The sequence below is a fragment of the Emydura macquarii genome, unplaced genomic scaffold (assembly GCF_026122565.2).
Source record: "Emydura macquarii macquarii isolate MOO-44397 ecotype Brisbane River unplaced genomic scaffold, CSIRO-AGI_Emac_v2 contig_318, whole genome shotgun sequence".
NCBI classification, from domain to species: domain Eukaryota; kingdom Metazoa; phylum Chordata; order Testudines; family Chelidae; genus Emydura; species Emydura macquarii.
The window spans coordinates 3083646-3100664 of record NW_027130455.1 but is presented as its reverse complement, the minus strand read 5'-3'; the positions used below and the strand labels follow the sequence as shown (position 1 = coordinate 3100664).

Sequence of the window (17019 nt, the reverse complement as noted above, 5' to 3'; positions counted from 1 at the left end):
AAGAGGGATTCTGTAGCCATTACACAGTCAAAATTTCAGTTGAAGTCAGTTTTGCCAGAGTAAGGACTCTTCAGTAACAATCAGAAATCAATAAAATCTGATCCACAAACGTCACTTAATACTGCTCCTCTCATTTTTCTTGAATCTTAAAGCTATGGACATTACTTTCAACAACATGCAGTAGTTCTTACTAGGTAAATACAGAGAAAGTTATTTCTGAATATGTAAATATTTGATGAGACAGTGATTAGATAGATGCCTAAGTGAATCCTAACTGGAAAAGGTTCAGTAATATTTAGGGCCCTTCTGAAATTAACACAGGTTTTGCCATTGACTTCAATGGCAGTACGATCCTTATTCTTTAACTATTTGTTATTTAGTCCTTAATTATGCAAATACGTATGTAGATGAGTAACTTTACACATTACAATCAATGGAACTACTCCCGTACATAAAGTTACTTACCTGTTCAAGTGTTTGCAGGATTCTTACCTTAGTGGGCATCTATTCTGCATTAACATGAAATCTAGATTGTCTGCAAAATTATCAAGAATCACAGTGCATTTTGTAGATAATAGATTAACTGAATATAGTTCAGATAAAGCTATTTAGTGTTACACGATTGTAGTATATATCTAGTTTATTAATACTTGATTTTTTCCCTCCCTCAGGATGATAATGGTATGTGCTATCCTTCAACCAAAATCCACGAACAGACATTTGCCTACTTGATTGTGGATCCTCTGAAACGTCATGTTCATGTTTTGTACCATACTTTTGGTGGGGCCTTATTTTTTAACTGACTATTCTTAATCTCCAGTTCTAAGTATGTCTGTTAGCAGTATAATGGAAGAGCTCTTCTTTCTATATGGAATTAATTAAAAATTCCATCATTTCATTCCCTTCGATGAAATACACATTGCCTGCCTACACAAAAATGTGAACTGATATATACATTTTACATAGTTTTTGTTGAATTATTAACGAGGAATGTTTTATGTTCACATAAATCATAATTTTTATACAAAACGTTTAAAAAGGGTTTGTCTTTCCTAAACTGACTTTAATGGTAGGATTCAGATCCTGCAAACATTGATTCTTGTACATACTTTTACTTATGTGAGTAGCCCCCTTGAAGGCAATGGAACTACTCCTGCATAAATCTTTACAGGACTGAGGCCATAGTGAATGCATCAGGCTGCCTGAATATGATTTATACTAACATGTATGGATCTCACAGGGATCCATGAGTCTCGCTCTTCCAACCCCATATGTTTTGTACCTGTTGTTTCAAAATCTTCAATAAACATATTTAAACCGTTATTCTCACCTTTTTGTCACTAACTTTAATCACATTTCATTTTACATGATCTAGTTAATAAATGAGAGCTGTGTTATACACTCACTGGTATGTATTATGCAGCATGCTGAACCTACTCTCTGGGGGTGCGTACAGTAAATTCAATGGACTGAAAAGCAGAGGTTTCCACTGGGCTCAATGGAAACAGGGAGAGGATCAATCAGAGCAACAAACCCTGACTAGAGAAAAATCTGTTTTGTATGTTTCTTTGTGTAATGTACCGTCTCCCAGAAACGTCACTTCGTGGCAAGACCTGACTCCACGGTGCAATGTAGCAGCTAGGCGGAGGGTGGGGTTTCATTGTGCCATGGCGGGTTGCACAGCCCAGCTCTTCCTTCCTCCCCTCGCCCCCCCAGCCTGGGAAGCCCATTTCTTTTCTTCTGTTACCAGCCCCCCGCCTAACTCTCTGGATGGAATCGGGGGCAGTGGGAAACAGCCTTCGTCGTTTCTCCCGCCCCATTGCGGGGAGGCTGAAGGGGTGCCCAGCTCACTCTCTCCCGGGGGCCAGGGCTGGGAAAACTCGCATCTCTTATTCCCGTCTCCCCCGCCCCGTTCCGGGGAGACCCTCCCCCCCCCATTCCGGGCCCGGCCAGCGCTGAGGTCGGAGGGGGGAGGGGCGCTCCTACGTCCTACCCAGTTTCGGAGAGGGGCGCAGTGGGAGGCTGGAAGTTTGGAGGAATTTATTTTTAACTTTTCGATGCATGGACTTCTGCGATGCGGTGAAGCGCAGGCGGGCGGGCACGGTAGAGCCTTGGAGAATGAAGTGGGCGGGTGTAAAAGGCTGGCTCTTCTGGCTATTCTCCGGGCGGGAGTTCGCGCTGGACTTGGTAGCGGCCCACTGAGTGTGCCAGATTGTGCGTGGGCGGGCGCAGGAAGACCCGGCGGTTTTGCCTGCCTCTGCTCGGATTGTATGCGGGCGGGCGCAGCAGGACTCAGCGCTAGAGACTAGCTGTCGAATCCAGTGCGGGCGGGCTCGCAAGGGGCGGAGCTGACTGGGGAGTGATTCGGGCGGGCACATCTCAGAACTTTTGTTTAGTGTGTTGTGTGAGTTAGTTTCCGCCACCGGGACAGAGGTGCCGGCCGGACTGGGCCGGGCTCGGCGAAGGGCTTGTTTTGCCAGTTGCTGCTGCCGCTTGTTTTCCGGCTCGGGGGGAGGTGGGGAGGAACAGCAGCAGCAAGCGGGGGGACAAGCCCCGGCCTGGGCAGCGGGGTATGTGGGGCGGGGAGCCCGGGCTCTGAGCCGCCGAACTCCAGTACGGACGCGGAGCCATGGATCCCGGGCAGCCTCAGCAGCAAGCGCAGCCCCCGGCGCAGCAACAGGCGCCTCCGCCGGGCGCCCCGTCCGGCGCGGGGCAGCCCCCGGGCGCGGGGCCCCCTCCGGCCGGGCACCAGATCGTCCATGTGCGGGGCGACTCGGAGACCGACCTGGAGGCGCTTTTCAACGCGGTGATGAACCCCAAGGGCGCCAACGTGCCGCACACGCTGCCCATGCGGCTTCGCAAGCTGCCCGACTCCTTCTTCAAGCCGCCCGAGCCCAAGGCCCACTCCCGCCAGGTGAGGGGGGCGGCCGGCAGGGGGCGCAGTTCGGGCCTCTCAAGTGAGGGGGGTTGGGGAGAGACGCCCCCCCCCCCCAGCCACTTCTCCTGTGTGTGTGGGGGGGGGGAAGGAGGAGCTTCCCCCCTCCGAGTGTGTGTGGGGGAGGGTAAGAGCGCCCCCTTCCTGTCTGTGTGAGGCGGGGAGGGCTACAGCCCCCCCCCCGTGTGGATGTGTGTGAGGAAGGAGCGTCCCCCCCCCGTGGATGTGTGTGGGGAAGGAGCGCCCCCCCCCCCCCCCCCGTGTGGGTGAGGGCGGAGAGGCGCACCCCCGTTTCCTTCTCGCATTCAGGGGTTTTGCAGGGAAGCGCCTTCCCTTTCTTGCCCCTTAGAGTTTTGTGGGGCAGCTCCCCCTTTCTTCCTCTCTGGGCCCCCAGATTGTTATGGAGCTGCTCCCCTTTCCCTGCCTGCTTTCTGGGACCCTTTCGGGATTTTTGCTGCGAGGAAAGTTTTGTATTTAGTTGGGAACCGGAGTTACCAGTCTCTCGCAGACTTTTGCGCCGTTCACATTAGGCCCTGTCCCTCCCAGGGCCTCTGACTCTCCATCAGCCTACTGGGCACCCAATAATTGCTCTCTTGTTTTCAAGCTCTGGGAGGGGTGGGTTTAAAGCCCCTAAAATTAATCTTTTGAAATGATTCACTTGAAAGAACAAAAGGTTTTGGTTCTCTGATGTAATCTTCATGCTGTTAGTTTATCTCTCTGTGTGGAAGAGGAGAGGGAGATAAAGGAAACAAAATTTAGGGTTGTGCCAAATCTTTTTCTAAAACAATATGGATGTGGCTTTTCCACCATTTCATCACTGCACTCCATAGGATTAAATATCCCACATCATAACCTAATTCCAGTGCATCAGTTTTTCTGTCCCTGTTGGTACTGTTCAGCTTTCACTTTGCTGAAGTATCATTAAATTAACCATATCTGCAGATTGGACTAAAATAATGTGGCTGCTTCAATCCTGAAGTCTGAACAGCACAGGGCATAATCCTACAAGTCTTAGTATAAGATGAATAAGAGCTACAGAACTGGGCCCATAATAAGTCTCTAACAGTGTTTGTTCCTTAAGCAGTTTGACTCAAGTGCCAAGATTGAAGTGTTGATGCAAATATGACTAAAAGTTAATGTTTAGGCCACTGTTACTAACTTTTTGAAAACTGTCTCTCTGGTCAAATGTTTTTATTAAGCAATGAACTTTGTTGCTAAATTATAAAATAGATTTTATCATCAGCTATTGTCACTTTATGTAGTCAGTAAAAAAGAGACTTGCTCCATATTATGCTGGTGCCTGGAACTCCTGTAGTTAAGGGTCTGTCAACATTTCCATTATTAAACTCCTGTTTTGAGGGATTTATAACTTGGCTGTAAAAATTTTACTCCAAGCTAAACCTTGGCATATATCCCCTCAGCTCAGGAGTTTATTTTCCAAATGTTAAAAAAACCTAAAATAACCCAACCCGCACCCCTTTCTATTTTCTTTGCAATCCTTTAAATACTAGACTGTATCTTATCTCCATATCCTTGCTTTCTTGTAATTTACAAAATTATGAATTATTATGATTCATACAGCGTTAGTCCCATTTGGAATGGGTGGTAATAGCCCATTTAAACTCTGAGATTTCCAACAAGGTTACTATGTGCACAGCTAATACTTTTTATAACTGTTTTTATATTGCAAGTTTTATCCTGGTGTCATACACAAATGTATACTAATATGTATTCAGTAACCATTTACAACTATATGTTGTAATCATGTATACTGTTGAATACATAGCTGCATTTATTGGAGTCCTAATATGTATTCAACTCCAATAAATGCAGCTACATATTACATATTTGAAATGTATTATATTAAGTGCATGTTATTAATACTCATCCGTATAACATGCACCTTAAAGATTGGGAGCTGTGTGTGTATGTTGCGAATGCTACTAATGTACACAGCTAAAATCTTTGTTCCTTGATGCTGGCTGGCTGGTTTCAGTACAATATATTGCAGTAAATCATGTAGTTAAAATCCAATTGAAACCATAGGATTATTGGGTTCATTGTTGGCCTCTTCATTTTAAAGTGATTGTGGTGGTGGTATCCCTTCTCCTGGGCTCTTGTAAGAATATCAATCTTGGGGTTCTTTTTGTTTGTTTGTTTGTTTTTAATAAGAAAAATAATAAGGGTTGGTTGAAACCCCAAAAATCAAGTACTTCATGTTGGAGTGAGTTATGTCCTTCCAGTACATGGTTGCTTTTTCATATTTTAGCAAAATGCAGACACAGGATAATTGTTTGTAATATGGGCCAAAATCTGATTTTGAGAGTTTTCATACTATTACATCATAAGTCAGTAGCTGATTTAATTAGACATGAAGATATGAGTCTATGCATCTAAGTTCATAAATAGGCCTCAGGTGTGCTGCATTACCTATGTACAGAGGTGTGGCATGGGCTGACATTTTCATAATAAAATGTAGGTGTGCAAATTATCCTACTGTACATGGGAAGTGAATGCCCTCATATATATGAGTCAACATTATTTTAATACAGTTTTCATAGCTATTTTTCTAGTTCTCCATGGATTTCTGTCCACATCAGGAAAAATACATAATTTAGCATGATTCACCGTCCTCAGTTCAGGAGAGACCCAGGCTGCAATAATTTAGGGTTTTGTGGGTCAGGGTTGAGGATGGTTGGCAGAACTGTTTGTGGAAGATTTGATTTGTTTGTCCACACTCTGGCTGTTGCCAGTGCTGCATTTTTTTTTTATACGGATCGCACATACAATTAAAGTACAGTTCACTTGGAGATTGGGAACCCTTTTCTTGCATATCATACCTTGTACTATAATGAAATAGTCCTTTATGGCCCAATTATGAGGTCACTCCTCATGTGGAACTCCCGTTGAAGCCATTGAGCACAGTTCATTGTTGCCCTACACCTTGAGGAGTCATTTACATCTGTACAAGATAAGTGTAAAACACCAAGAATCCAGAATGGTAGTTTACATCCATTTTGTATAGTCATTTCAACCAATCCACTATGCAATGGAATTGTGAATGAGACATGACAGGAGTATCCTATGAAGAATAGGGATAAGATCAGGCCTTTAAGGCTGGCCTTATATAAAGGTATAAAAATGGCTTTTTATATGTGTACAGAATAAAACTAAATAAGAATGAGAAACACTTAAAATTAATATTCCATAAGTACATGCAAAAGTTTTGAAAACTGATTCTTTAAGTAAGCTACTTTGGGCTACATCCTTGAATGTTAGCAACTTCAGAATAAGTAGAATTTTGGCAACATCTTATCTGCCTACTTGACTAGAAAATATTCAGTAAGTTAAAAGTAGTTTGTGTTCCAATAGGCATGTTTCTGCTGAAGTAAAATATCTTACAACAATTTAACTCCTGACAGGCCAGCACTGATGCAGGGTCAGCAGGAGCCTTGACTCCTCAGCATGTCCGAGCTCATTCCTCTCCAGCTTCGCTGCAGCTAGGAGCTGTCTCCCCAGGGACACTTACCCCCTCTGGAGTAGTGACTGGTCCTGGAGCTGCACCTTCTTCTCAACATCTCCGCCAGTCTTCATTTGAGATCCCTGATGATGTGCCTCTACCACCAGGTTGGGAGATGGCTAAAACACCATCTGGCCAGAGATATTTTCTGAAGTAAGTAAAATCTATTTGAAAAAAAATTAGCCATGTTTCCTAACAATGTTTACGTTCCATGTTTAAGAATCACTGTGTATAGGAATTGCTGCACCTTTATTATAGTTCATTTAGTGTAAAATGTATTTTAAAACTATGGGGTCAGACTTTTAATAATACTGAGCACCGGCAGATTCCACTGACTTCAACTGGAGGTGTGAGTGTTCTTCTCTTATGAAAATCCTGGGTGTTTTAAACACGTATTCTTGATTTGTCTTAAATGAAGTGGTTATTTTTGTGTGTGTGTATTTTAAAAATCACTTGAAAATATATATATGGTGGTAATTTAAATTGCTTGTCTATCTTTGCTGCATCTTGCTAAAGTTCTCCTTCAGGCCAAAGTAAAGGGAAGTGTCACACAAATTGCTATAAAATGGTCGTCAAAAATGCTAAGTAACTTTGGCAGATATTGTAGTGAGAGGGAGTAAAGGATTGCAGTGATTGTTCAAAGTACAAGGGATATAGGCACTGATTGTGCATTCAGATCCACACATGCAGACTCCTGCACCCATGTGGAGTCCATTGGCATGTGGATCTGATTACAGGACTGGATTTTATAGTTCTTAAAATTAACTTACATTGTTTGGCTTGAGAGGGAAAATTCATATAATTTTTAAAAATTGCTCCTTATTCATACAACTGTGACTTTTTCCTGTAGTGAAATTAACCTTTTCTATAACTGAAGAGAGCTTGCACATGCCAGCAGTCTGATATGTAATCTATTAAGGAGTGTTTTCTTTTATGCTGTGTAGTTTCTAAAGCCGCAGGCGCCTATCCTCTTTTCTGAAAGAGTGCCCACCAAGACATATAATGGACCCTCAAATACTTTGACTGTATTTTTAGCATTTTCTTTTACTTATTTTTACGTTTTGTTAAACTGGAAGGCTCCAAGTAGCCCATTATTTGCCATTTTAAATTTAGGGAAAATAAAGCATATATATAATCCTAGTTTACTTCAACCAAATAAAGCATTTTTATATTCATACCTTGCTTGCCTAAAGATTATTGTAAACTTCTGTGTCATGTTTACCAAAATGAATTCTTTGGGAAATTGATCTGTGTTAAGAATGTAAAAATAGGCAGTAGTCAAAAAGTATGTAGCTGTGATGTTGTTGTTAACTGAATAATACACTTTAGGCCAGATCCTGAGCGGGTGTAAATTGGCATTGCATCTTTCAATTTTTTGGAATTATGCGAGTCTACACCAGCTGAGAATATGACCCACTTGACCTTGAGGAGCACAACATAAATTTTGAAATTAGATCAAAACCATTTTTTTGACTCTATTACTTAAACTCTTAAGAATTGGCTTAGGTAAAATAGGGCAAAACTGCAAACACAACAGTCTCCTAATTCAGATCAAATGTAATGGATTTAAAATTGCACAATTGCTAGTGTTCCTTACTATTTTTAGTAATGTTGACACTCAGTTTTATAGAAAGGGTTTTATTGCTTTTTAAGAGATGCAAAATGTCTTTACACTTAAATACACTTTTATAATTGATTCTTTAATTATGCTCATTCAGGTGAAAGCAGAGGGAAGGATTTGATCTTGGAAAGCTTTTCTACAGTTTCATTATTACTACAGAAAATCTTTTCCTTTTTTCTGCAAGTTTTCTTTTTTGTCCTTTCTTGGTGTCCTGGTATCCATTTCAAAGGGTCAGGTTTCAGCAAGAACAATAAAGAGCCTGAGACTGGAAAGTACACACAAGTCTGGCAAACTCATCTGCATGAGCAAGGTCGTTTGTTCTCAAGCAGACATCCAAAGTAAATGATTGAAAGAGCTGCTAGCTTTGAAGGATGTGTCTTGAAGGGGAAAAGAGTGGAAACAAACCAGGTTGTTAGGAAGAAAAATAAAGGCTGTACTTTTTGAACCTCTCCCTGCTGGGTCAGATGCTGACCTGGGGAGATTTTCAACAGTTTAATAGGCTGTTTTCTTTCTGCTTTCCTTGGGTGCTGCTGTGCTTTGGGAGAGTCTGATGAAGACAGTTCTGAAGGCTCTGTTCACACTCGAAGATCAGCATTTATTGTCCCTAATAGGTCTTAGGATACTATTCTATCTATAGGTGTAACCCACCAGCTTCATTACAGTTCAGAATGACTTGTCATTTTTATAACTTGAGTACCAGTTGGACGCTTTGGATATTTCAAAAACAGAAAGCAAAGAAGTTTTTTGAAGAATTCCTTTTAGCACAAGCAAATTGATATTTCAGAATTTTTCTTAAAATAGTTATTTTGAATTCTAGATGATAGAATACATATCTAGTTCCTGCTAGCTGATTTCAACTGACAATTTGTCAATATTTAAATATCCAGGCTTCTGCTGTTAATAAGAATTTTGTGCTCTAATACAGCTAAATCTAAATATATACATCTAAGAACAAAGAATGTAGGCCATATTTACAGAATGGAGGACTCTATTCTGGGGAGTAGTGACTCTGAAAAAGATTTGGGGTTGTGGTGGATAATTAGCTGAACATGAGTTCCCAGTGTGATGCTTATGGCCAAAAGGGATTGTTGATCCTTGGATGCATAAACAGGGGAATCTTGAGTACAAGGAGAGGTTATTTTACTTCTGTATTAGACACTAGTGCGACTGCTTCTGCAATACCGTGTCCAGTTCTGGGGTCCAGATTCAAGAAGGATGTTGATAATTTGGAGAGTGTTCAGAGAAGAGCCACAAGAATGATTAAAGAATTAGAAAACTTGCCTGATAGACTCAGGGAGCTCAATCTGTTTAGAAGATTAAGGTTTGACTTTATTTCCAGGCTATAAGTACCTATAAGGAGAATAAATATTTAATAATGTGCTCATCAGTCTGGTAGAGAAAGGTAAAACATGATCCAATGGCTGGAAGTTGAAGCTAGACAAATTCAGACTGGAAGAAATGTGCACATTTTTAACTGAGAGAGTAATTAACCATTGGAACATTTTACCAAGGGTCATGGTAGATTTTTCATCACCATTTTTAAATCAAGAACCAATGTTTTTCTAAAAGATATGTAGGAGTTATTTTGGGGAAATTTTCTGGCCTGTGTTAGACAGGAGGCCAAACTAGATGATCACGATGTTCCCTTCTTGCCTTGGAATCTATGAATCTATAAGCAAATTTTGTGTATGAATAATTGGTTCCCTCTGTAATATGTAGTGTTGTGGCCCCTCTTTCAGGTATTCAGCCTCTTCACTGGTTTGGCATTGTTGCTTTTTGTTCCCATTGCCATTCCATGAAAGCGTGGTCCTTTCTGGTAAATTGGTAAATAGAAATAGATTTATACAGAATAAATGAAAGTATTAGATGTGTTTTCAGTTGTGAGTCAGCTCTCTGATGTTGGTTATCATATTACACTTAGGCTTAAAAGGATTAGATTTTTATTGGTAAATGTCGATAAATATAGATTTCACCATATACACCCAAACCAATGAAAAAATATTTTCGGTGATGATAATTGAAATTTACAGATAGGCAAAGTCAGAAAAATGCTGCTTGAAAAAGTTTTAGTTTGATTTAAGGATATTTACTTTGTAATTTTGACTTATGATGCTGACAATTTGTGTTTTAACAGTTACAAAGCTTTAACTTTTTGAATCTCAATGTCTGCTGTCATTAAATAATTATTGTCCGACACCCCCTCATTGTATTTGTTCCCATAATTTCCCACAACTGTGAAAATTTAAATTGATGAAAATTTAAAAAAGCTTAAAACACATAATTTTGTGCAAACTTAAATAGGGAAAAATAAAGTGCTTAAAATAAACATGGATATTATTTTTTTTTAAATATATTGATGATTTTTTTCAAAATCAAATTCAAGCCTGTCTGTCCTGCAGATGGTTAAAATTCAAAAAAGAAATTTCACTTCATGAAGGGATCAAGACCTGAAAATGGAAAGGCAGATGAGAAAATGACCCAAAATTGCCAAATTTGATAGGAACCATTATACTCACATACATCTGTCTGAGATATTCTGGTGTAAAATCCAGTTTTGAAATCCCGACATCCAGCATTGTTACATCAGTCCATTTCAGCATGATGATTTAAACTTTTTTATGTGTAAGTTTAAATTTCTGCCCAGTGTGTGATGTTCCAATATTTTGTTAATATTCATATCACCATTATAACCAGGAGTTTTACTAAGCGTAATTACTCTATAGTGCAGCAGAGTTAGAGCAGTGAAGCAAACACATTCCTGTCATGGCTGGTAGCATTAATTCTATGTGTCATTAAAGCTGCAAACTTCTGTGAAATGTAACTAGAGCTCATCAGTCATAAAATAAGTCTTGTATCATTAGTCAGTAGGTAGATCTTACTCTGCACAACATTATCCTGCAGAGGAGGAGTGTTTAAGAATGGACTGAATATAAAATAAAGATGGCATGATTGGTCAGTGTGTCAGTCACGTGGCTTCTGAAACGTTTCCTGTTGGCCAGTTGAAGGTTGACATTTCAGTGAACTATGTGGGTGGGGAGGAGCTATTAGCTCAATTTCTAGGCAAGAAATAAGATGCATTGCTGCAGTAATAGGAGTCAACAGTCTGCAGAAGGGCAAATCTGTATGTTAGATGTAATTTCTGGTGTGATTCACTTATTTTATACTCAACACTGAACTATTTTAAATCATACAGCACAGTACATCTAATTCCTAAAAAAGTAGTATAATATCCCTTCTCCTCTTCCAGTGTGAAGAAACTGCTATTGCTTGGTCCAGCTGCCTTATAGTTGCTTTTCCTTCAGGAAGCAGTTCTTCCATGCAGTTTGTCAACAGCTTCCTATTGTCTTTATGAAGTATTATATAACTTCCTGAATGAAGCTAGGTTGGTTTTCAGTTATATCTGCATGTATGTTAAGGGTGTTTGTTACCTTTAACCCTTTGTAAGATCTCTTATCAGATGGGTTATTGCTTGGTGTGTATTTTTTACATGTTCTGTACAGAGTTAGGGATAGATTCAGATAATTTGATCTAATATGGAATTAAAGGCCCTTAAAACTAATAATGCAGCTTGGTACTTTGCTTTTATGTGATTTGTAATATAGAAAGGTAAAGAGTAACATTTTGGACCTCAAAAATGATTGACACTGCTATTACATTTCTCTTGCATCCTTCCTCACTGCTTAAACGAAAACAAAGAAAGAACTGACCTGAGTCTTTTGGGACAAAAAATGTTTGTTGGCCTATTTGGATGCAAGGTAACACTAGAATTGTAACTACTGCTTATGATAGGTTTAGGCTTTCTTTTAATATACTTGTGCTACTAATAAGCATTTGAAGATTTTACTGCTTTCACTCAATTTAGCCATATGTAAGCTAGTGTACAAATAAAAACTTAATTTCATGTTCATAACATTGATTCCTGACTCTTTTTTAAATGACATGTAGTCTTTAAGATGCATTGTAGATCAGCCAGCTTCTTCAAGATTAAAAACATACATATATGTTAGCTAACTTTACAAAAAACTCAGGTTTCTAAAGGAAGGTAATATATTTGTGTGTGTTGCATTTAAAAATTCTTAACTTCTGTTAATTCGTAACTACTAATGCGTTATGTTTCTTGGTCTTGGAAGATAGTATTAAATACAAGTAATATGACTTCCTTGTCCTTTTAAAATGAAAAGCCTTTAATATTTCTGTGTAATATTGATGCTGTAAAATTGTTTTGAAACTGCAGTTGCACAAAGTAGTTCCATATTTGGGGGGAAGGGCAAGTCTGCCTATTTGTTTTGAGACTGAGCTGGGAGAAAGATGAAAGTACGTCTTTAATGCTCTGTAGAGAATTTGCACTAAGCTCAGTGGGTGGGCATCGATGGAAAGAATGACACACAGTACTTTATTGCTTTTAAAAAGAAAATGTGCAAGAGCACTGATAGTATCCCTGTGTTAAATATTCTGCCATATGCAGTATTTTTTAGTATCGTATTAAAAAAAAAAAAGTTAAGATAATAGAGAACGTTCAGACTAACACCACATCTATCAGTAATGTGAAAAAAACATTTAAAATGTGTTTTCCTGTTATAAAGTTCTATTTTTTTCCCAAAGGAAAATAGGACATTTGGCATCAGGTTGCAAAAATACATTGAATTGTAGTGATAGCTGGAAAAAAATCTTAATTTAAAATAGATACTTTTGGGGATTCACACTATTTTTTCAGTGATTGTTAATCTACATAGTATTAAAAAGGACATCATACTTGAAAATTTCCATTTTTTTTTAAGAACAGCCTTTGTGCTTTGTAGGGGCCTGATACAGTTGTCAATGAACTCAATAGTTATTACATTGACTTCCTTGGGCACTGCAATAAGCCCTAATTGAGAGCCAAATATTAATGCTATATATGGGAAGCAAGGCTCAGCAGTAGACAGTATAACCTGTGAATACAGTTCCCATTAACCGTAATAGGAGCTGTGCATGTACATTGAAGAGATGCGATTCCCTAAGTGTTTATCTATAAGAGCATATTTTAGAACAATACAAGATCACGTTACTGCCATTTTCTTTAAGTAGTGTGTTAAGGGTGAAAAGCAAAACTATTTTCATTTTTGAATGTGTAAAATTACATCTTTAAAATCCCCTTGAAGCTCTGACCTAAAACTGCCTCTGATATTGATTGTTGGAATAACAATGTAGTTTTGCTTTAATATAGATTAAAAGGAAAATGTTTTTCATTTCTTTATAATGTTGCTCACATTTTGGATCCCCCAAATTGAATTTAAGTTCAGCTTTATATTCAAATAGCATTACTCTGATTTAAAATATATTGTATTATGTTAAACAAGCACAAATTATCACTTGTAGCATTAATTAGTGAATTATCAGTGTTTTCTAATGGGAAGTCTTAAAGAAGCCAGAAGGTTCAGTAACAGTGGTTACTAAGTGATGCATTTCTTAAAAAGGGCCTGCTTGTTACGTGATTAATCAGACTTTCAAAAGTGAAAGGGACATTGTTGCTTTTATGAAGAAAAATTGTTGCATGGCCTTGCTGCTCAAGTACTGTAGCACCAAGTTTTCTGGGGACAAGTGTTGCCACCGTAGCAGCACTTCTGTTTGCTGGGTTCTTGAACTCTCCTTAAAGGCAAACAAGAGTTTGATGTAAATCAAGAGAGTCATCTTCTAACCAGCCTATTCTCCCCACCCCCATCATTCTTAGAGGCTATGAAAAAGGGTGGTTAAATTGTTTAATCCTCAGCTGGCTCCCAGCATGGGAGGGATGATAATCTGTAACCCATCACACACATAATAGACAATTGCTGCTCTATAGAAAGCTGTAAATTAACAAAAGGATGCCAATTTGGAAATTGCCATTCAAGTAATAGTGGTGTTAGCTGCTAATTATAAAATTATTCTTTTTTCCATTAAGCATTTCTGGTAAGTGGTTGCATTTTTATTATCCCCTATTTAGTGGTGTCTTCATCACATACCCCATCATAAAATCCATCTCTTCCCCCTTCCAAAATAAGTAAAGCAATAACTTTAAGATTGTAGAATTTAAAACCTTTGGTACTTGGAACAAATTTATGATATAATGTCTCTGATTTACAAATGCTGCACACCAATTGATGACTTTACATAATTGATACTGAGCAAAACAAAGCAGATCTTAATTTACTTTATCCAGTTACATTGGTTGCCAGTAATATTTTTCAAGGAACAGTTAACCATTATGGACACTAGTGCTTAAAGGTGTTGAAAACATTTTACCTCAAAAATTGAATTGGGTCACAGGTGAAGTGAAGCAAGATGATTGATCCTAACTTACTTCTGAATAGTCATCTCCGTATATCACAGACATAATTAGTTGTCAGGTGAGGCAAATAATGGTATAGCGAGGATGTTATGTCAGGACTCCAGTACAAGATTAACTGGAAGCTAACGCAGTATTAACTATAGGTAGTTGGTATCATGCTTTCACATCAAAGCTAAAATTCACAAAGATTCCCCTAAAAAGAGAGGTGAATAGAGAACTGTTGGCCAAAAATAAAAGATGTTTCTCTTCCTTTCCGTGTGTATCCAGATCCCTGGATATGTTTCCCCTCATAGTTTGGGAAAAAATCCAAATGATGTAATTTAATTTAGTTTAACCCTTTGAAGCTGATAGGACCCCAGCTCTTTTTGTGAAAACTAATTCATTTTGCCGTTACTATGTTAGGAAATCACCAGTGGCTAAAATATGTCATAAATATTTAAGTTGGTGAATTCCACCTTTAATAGTGACTTTTTTGTGTAAGGAAAAAAAAATCCTTTCTCACACAGTGCACAGGTATGTTTAATTCCTAAAGCTTGAATAAATCAAAGTTTCTTTTCCTCATGTAAATTCTAAAAATAGCACTGTCTTGAACACAGGAAGTCTGCACAGGAGACCTACACAAGTAGCATATGTAAAATACCTATGCTAGATGCTACCAGGACATGTTAATGATGGTGTGTAGTCACCCATAGACAGTCAGCAGTCGTCCCCCATCCCCAGAGTAATCTGATAAATTTGGGTTAAATTAATATGAAACAAAATTCTTAGGGGGAGCCTAAGTGTTGGGAAGGTGATGGATGCCACACAATAATTTAACATATTCTTTCAAACAGTGCCTTTAAATTAAGTTCAGTTTCTTTAAAAGGTATACTTTGAAACTTATCAGGTATGGAGCTGTTTGATGTTAAGCATTTAATTTAGAAGAAGTTTTAATGCTCTGTTATGAAAGTGGTGCCTGGTAAATATGTTCTGTTCTATTGGAAATAAAACTATTCTAAACTGGTCTTAATTTGTACTTGACTTTTTTGTGTGCAAATTAATACCAGAATCAGTGCTGCCAGTTTTTACTGAATATTAGGAGTTTGAATTTGTAAGATTAAGGTTTAATGTTGTTTCCTCACCTGTGTAAAGATACATTCATGAATTCAAGCTTATGTTTTAAGGCTGGGTAAGCACAACTAAAACACAAGTTGGTTTTTAACTAATGTACTGTGGGCTAGGTTTCAGACAATTACAGTTAGCCATTAAATTAGCAGCTAGATTTTATCACTAATTTAAAATAAACTATCTTGTGAAGTAAAACTATTACTAGTATACTACATATCAGCCATGCCAGTTACTAAGGAAACAAAACTTTGTCTTCAAAACAATCCTGGACTTAGCTTTAACTTCATTAATAAGACTTTGCTGTGTCATATTGAGACACCAGATTTTTTTTGCTTAGGTTCCGGCACACTATCTGATAAAAAGTTAGATCAGTGTTAGTAGAAAGTATGGTTATAGATTATTACTCTGTTGGGTAGTCAGAATTGGTGCGGGGCTGTTTTATAGTGGAGTCAAATAAAGGTAATTTACTATTGCTTGTTTATATGCAAAGGGTTCTGATTTATGGAGGGCTTTGTGTGAGCAACCACACTGGTGTTATTTAAATAGTGTTGTTACTTCAGGGATGCCTTTCCCTTTCTCATTAACTGTCGGAATTGAAATGTTAGGTGTTTTTTTCCTCTTCTGAAGATATTGTAAAATTAGACATTTATGACACAATAAAATGTTTTCTAAAAGCACATATGGGTTGTATAGCCAAGATGGAGTTTCTTGGTAAGAAAAATATACAAATAGCCGTCTTCATTTAAAGTGTATTTCTTAAGTAATTCTTAAGGGTTTTTTTTTTTAAACTTAGACACATACCTAGTTTGATGCTGTTTACACTACAAATAATTCTTTACTTAAATCTTCTAAATTATCTTCATTATCATATATTTAAAGCATCTGGTGAGAAATGTAGGAAGAGAAATTCACAGTTGATTTTGTATTTACCAACCGATTGTAAAATGATTTACAAACCTAATTGCCTAGTAAACATGGCATTCAGTTCCTTTTTACCGAAATTTTTTTTTTTTGTTATTGCTGGTGTCTAAACAATTTTGAAGGATAGGAAGATGAGGAGTGTGAATTTTTAGGGAGGTAGAAGGGGATATTTCTGGGAGTAGTAGGATGACATTAAGAAAAGGAAAAATTAAGGTTGATATTCATGAAAAACTTTCTTATAGTAAAGTCTGTTAGAATGTGAAATGGTTTCCTAAGAGAAGTAGTGGAAGTCTTATTGTTTGGAACGCTTAAAAACGGGTTAGATCAACCACTAAAAAATGTAGAGAGGATTGCAGCCCCCACACATATGCAGTGTGGCCTCCTAGGTCTTTTCAGTCTCCAGTTTGTAACGTCAAGAAGACCATTATAATCTGCACACTGAAGTATGGAACAATGATTATGTACTGAGAAATGTGACTTAAAGGTTGAAAAGTGATCTCACACACACACATTTGTTTTTGCAAGGCTCTTCCACAATATGTACTATTTACTGTGAGTTCTAGCATAGTCCAAAAAAATGGTTTTGGGTAGAGAAAAGGTTCTTCTCT

The 17019-nt window shown here is 38.3% G+C and overlaps 2 protein-coding genes across 10 annotated transcripts in view; both read left to right on the top strand.

The window, feature by feature from the left end:
- Window positions 1-1453, top strand: part of CFAP300 (cilia and flagella associated protein 300) — a 28261-nt gene extending 26808 nt beyond the window's left edge. The window contains exon 7 of one of the 2 annotated variants that reach the window (XM_067567876.1): window positions 672-1453. In XM_067567876.1, the coding sequence (XP_067423977.1) occupies window positions 672-803 (132 nt within the window). In that variant the 3' untranslated portion in view covers window positions 804-1453. The remainder of the gene's footprint in view (window positions 1-671) is intronic. The other variant, XM_067567885.1, reaches the window with a different exon arrangement.
- A 975-nt stretch (window positions 1454-2428) lies between these two features.
- The window catches only part of YAP1 (Yes1 associated transcriptional regulator), a 134419-nt gene continuing 119828 nt past the window's right edge, over window positions 2429-17019 (top strand). For all 8 annotated transcript variants that reach the window (XM_067567862.1, XM_067567846.1, XM_067567855.1 and 5 more), the window contains exons 1-2: window positions 2429-2914; window positions 6358-6608. In XM_067567862.1, coding sequence (XP_067423963.1) covers window positions 2630-2914; window positions 6358-6608 — 536 coding nt within the window. In that variant the 5' untranslated portion in view covers window positions 2429-2629. The remainder of the gene's footprint in view (window positions 2915-6357; window positions 6609-17019) is intronic.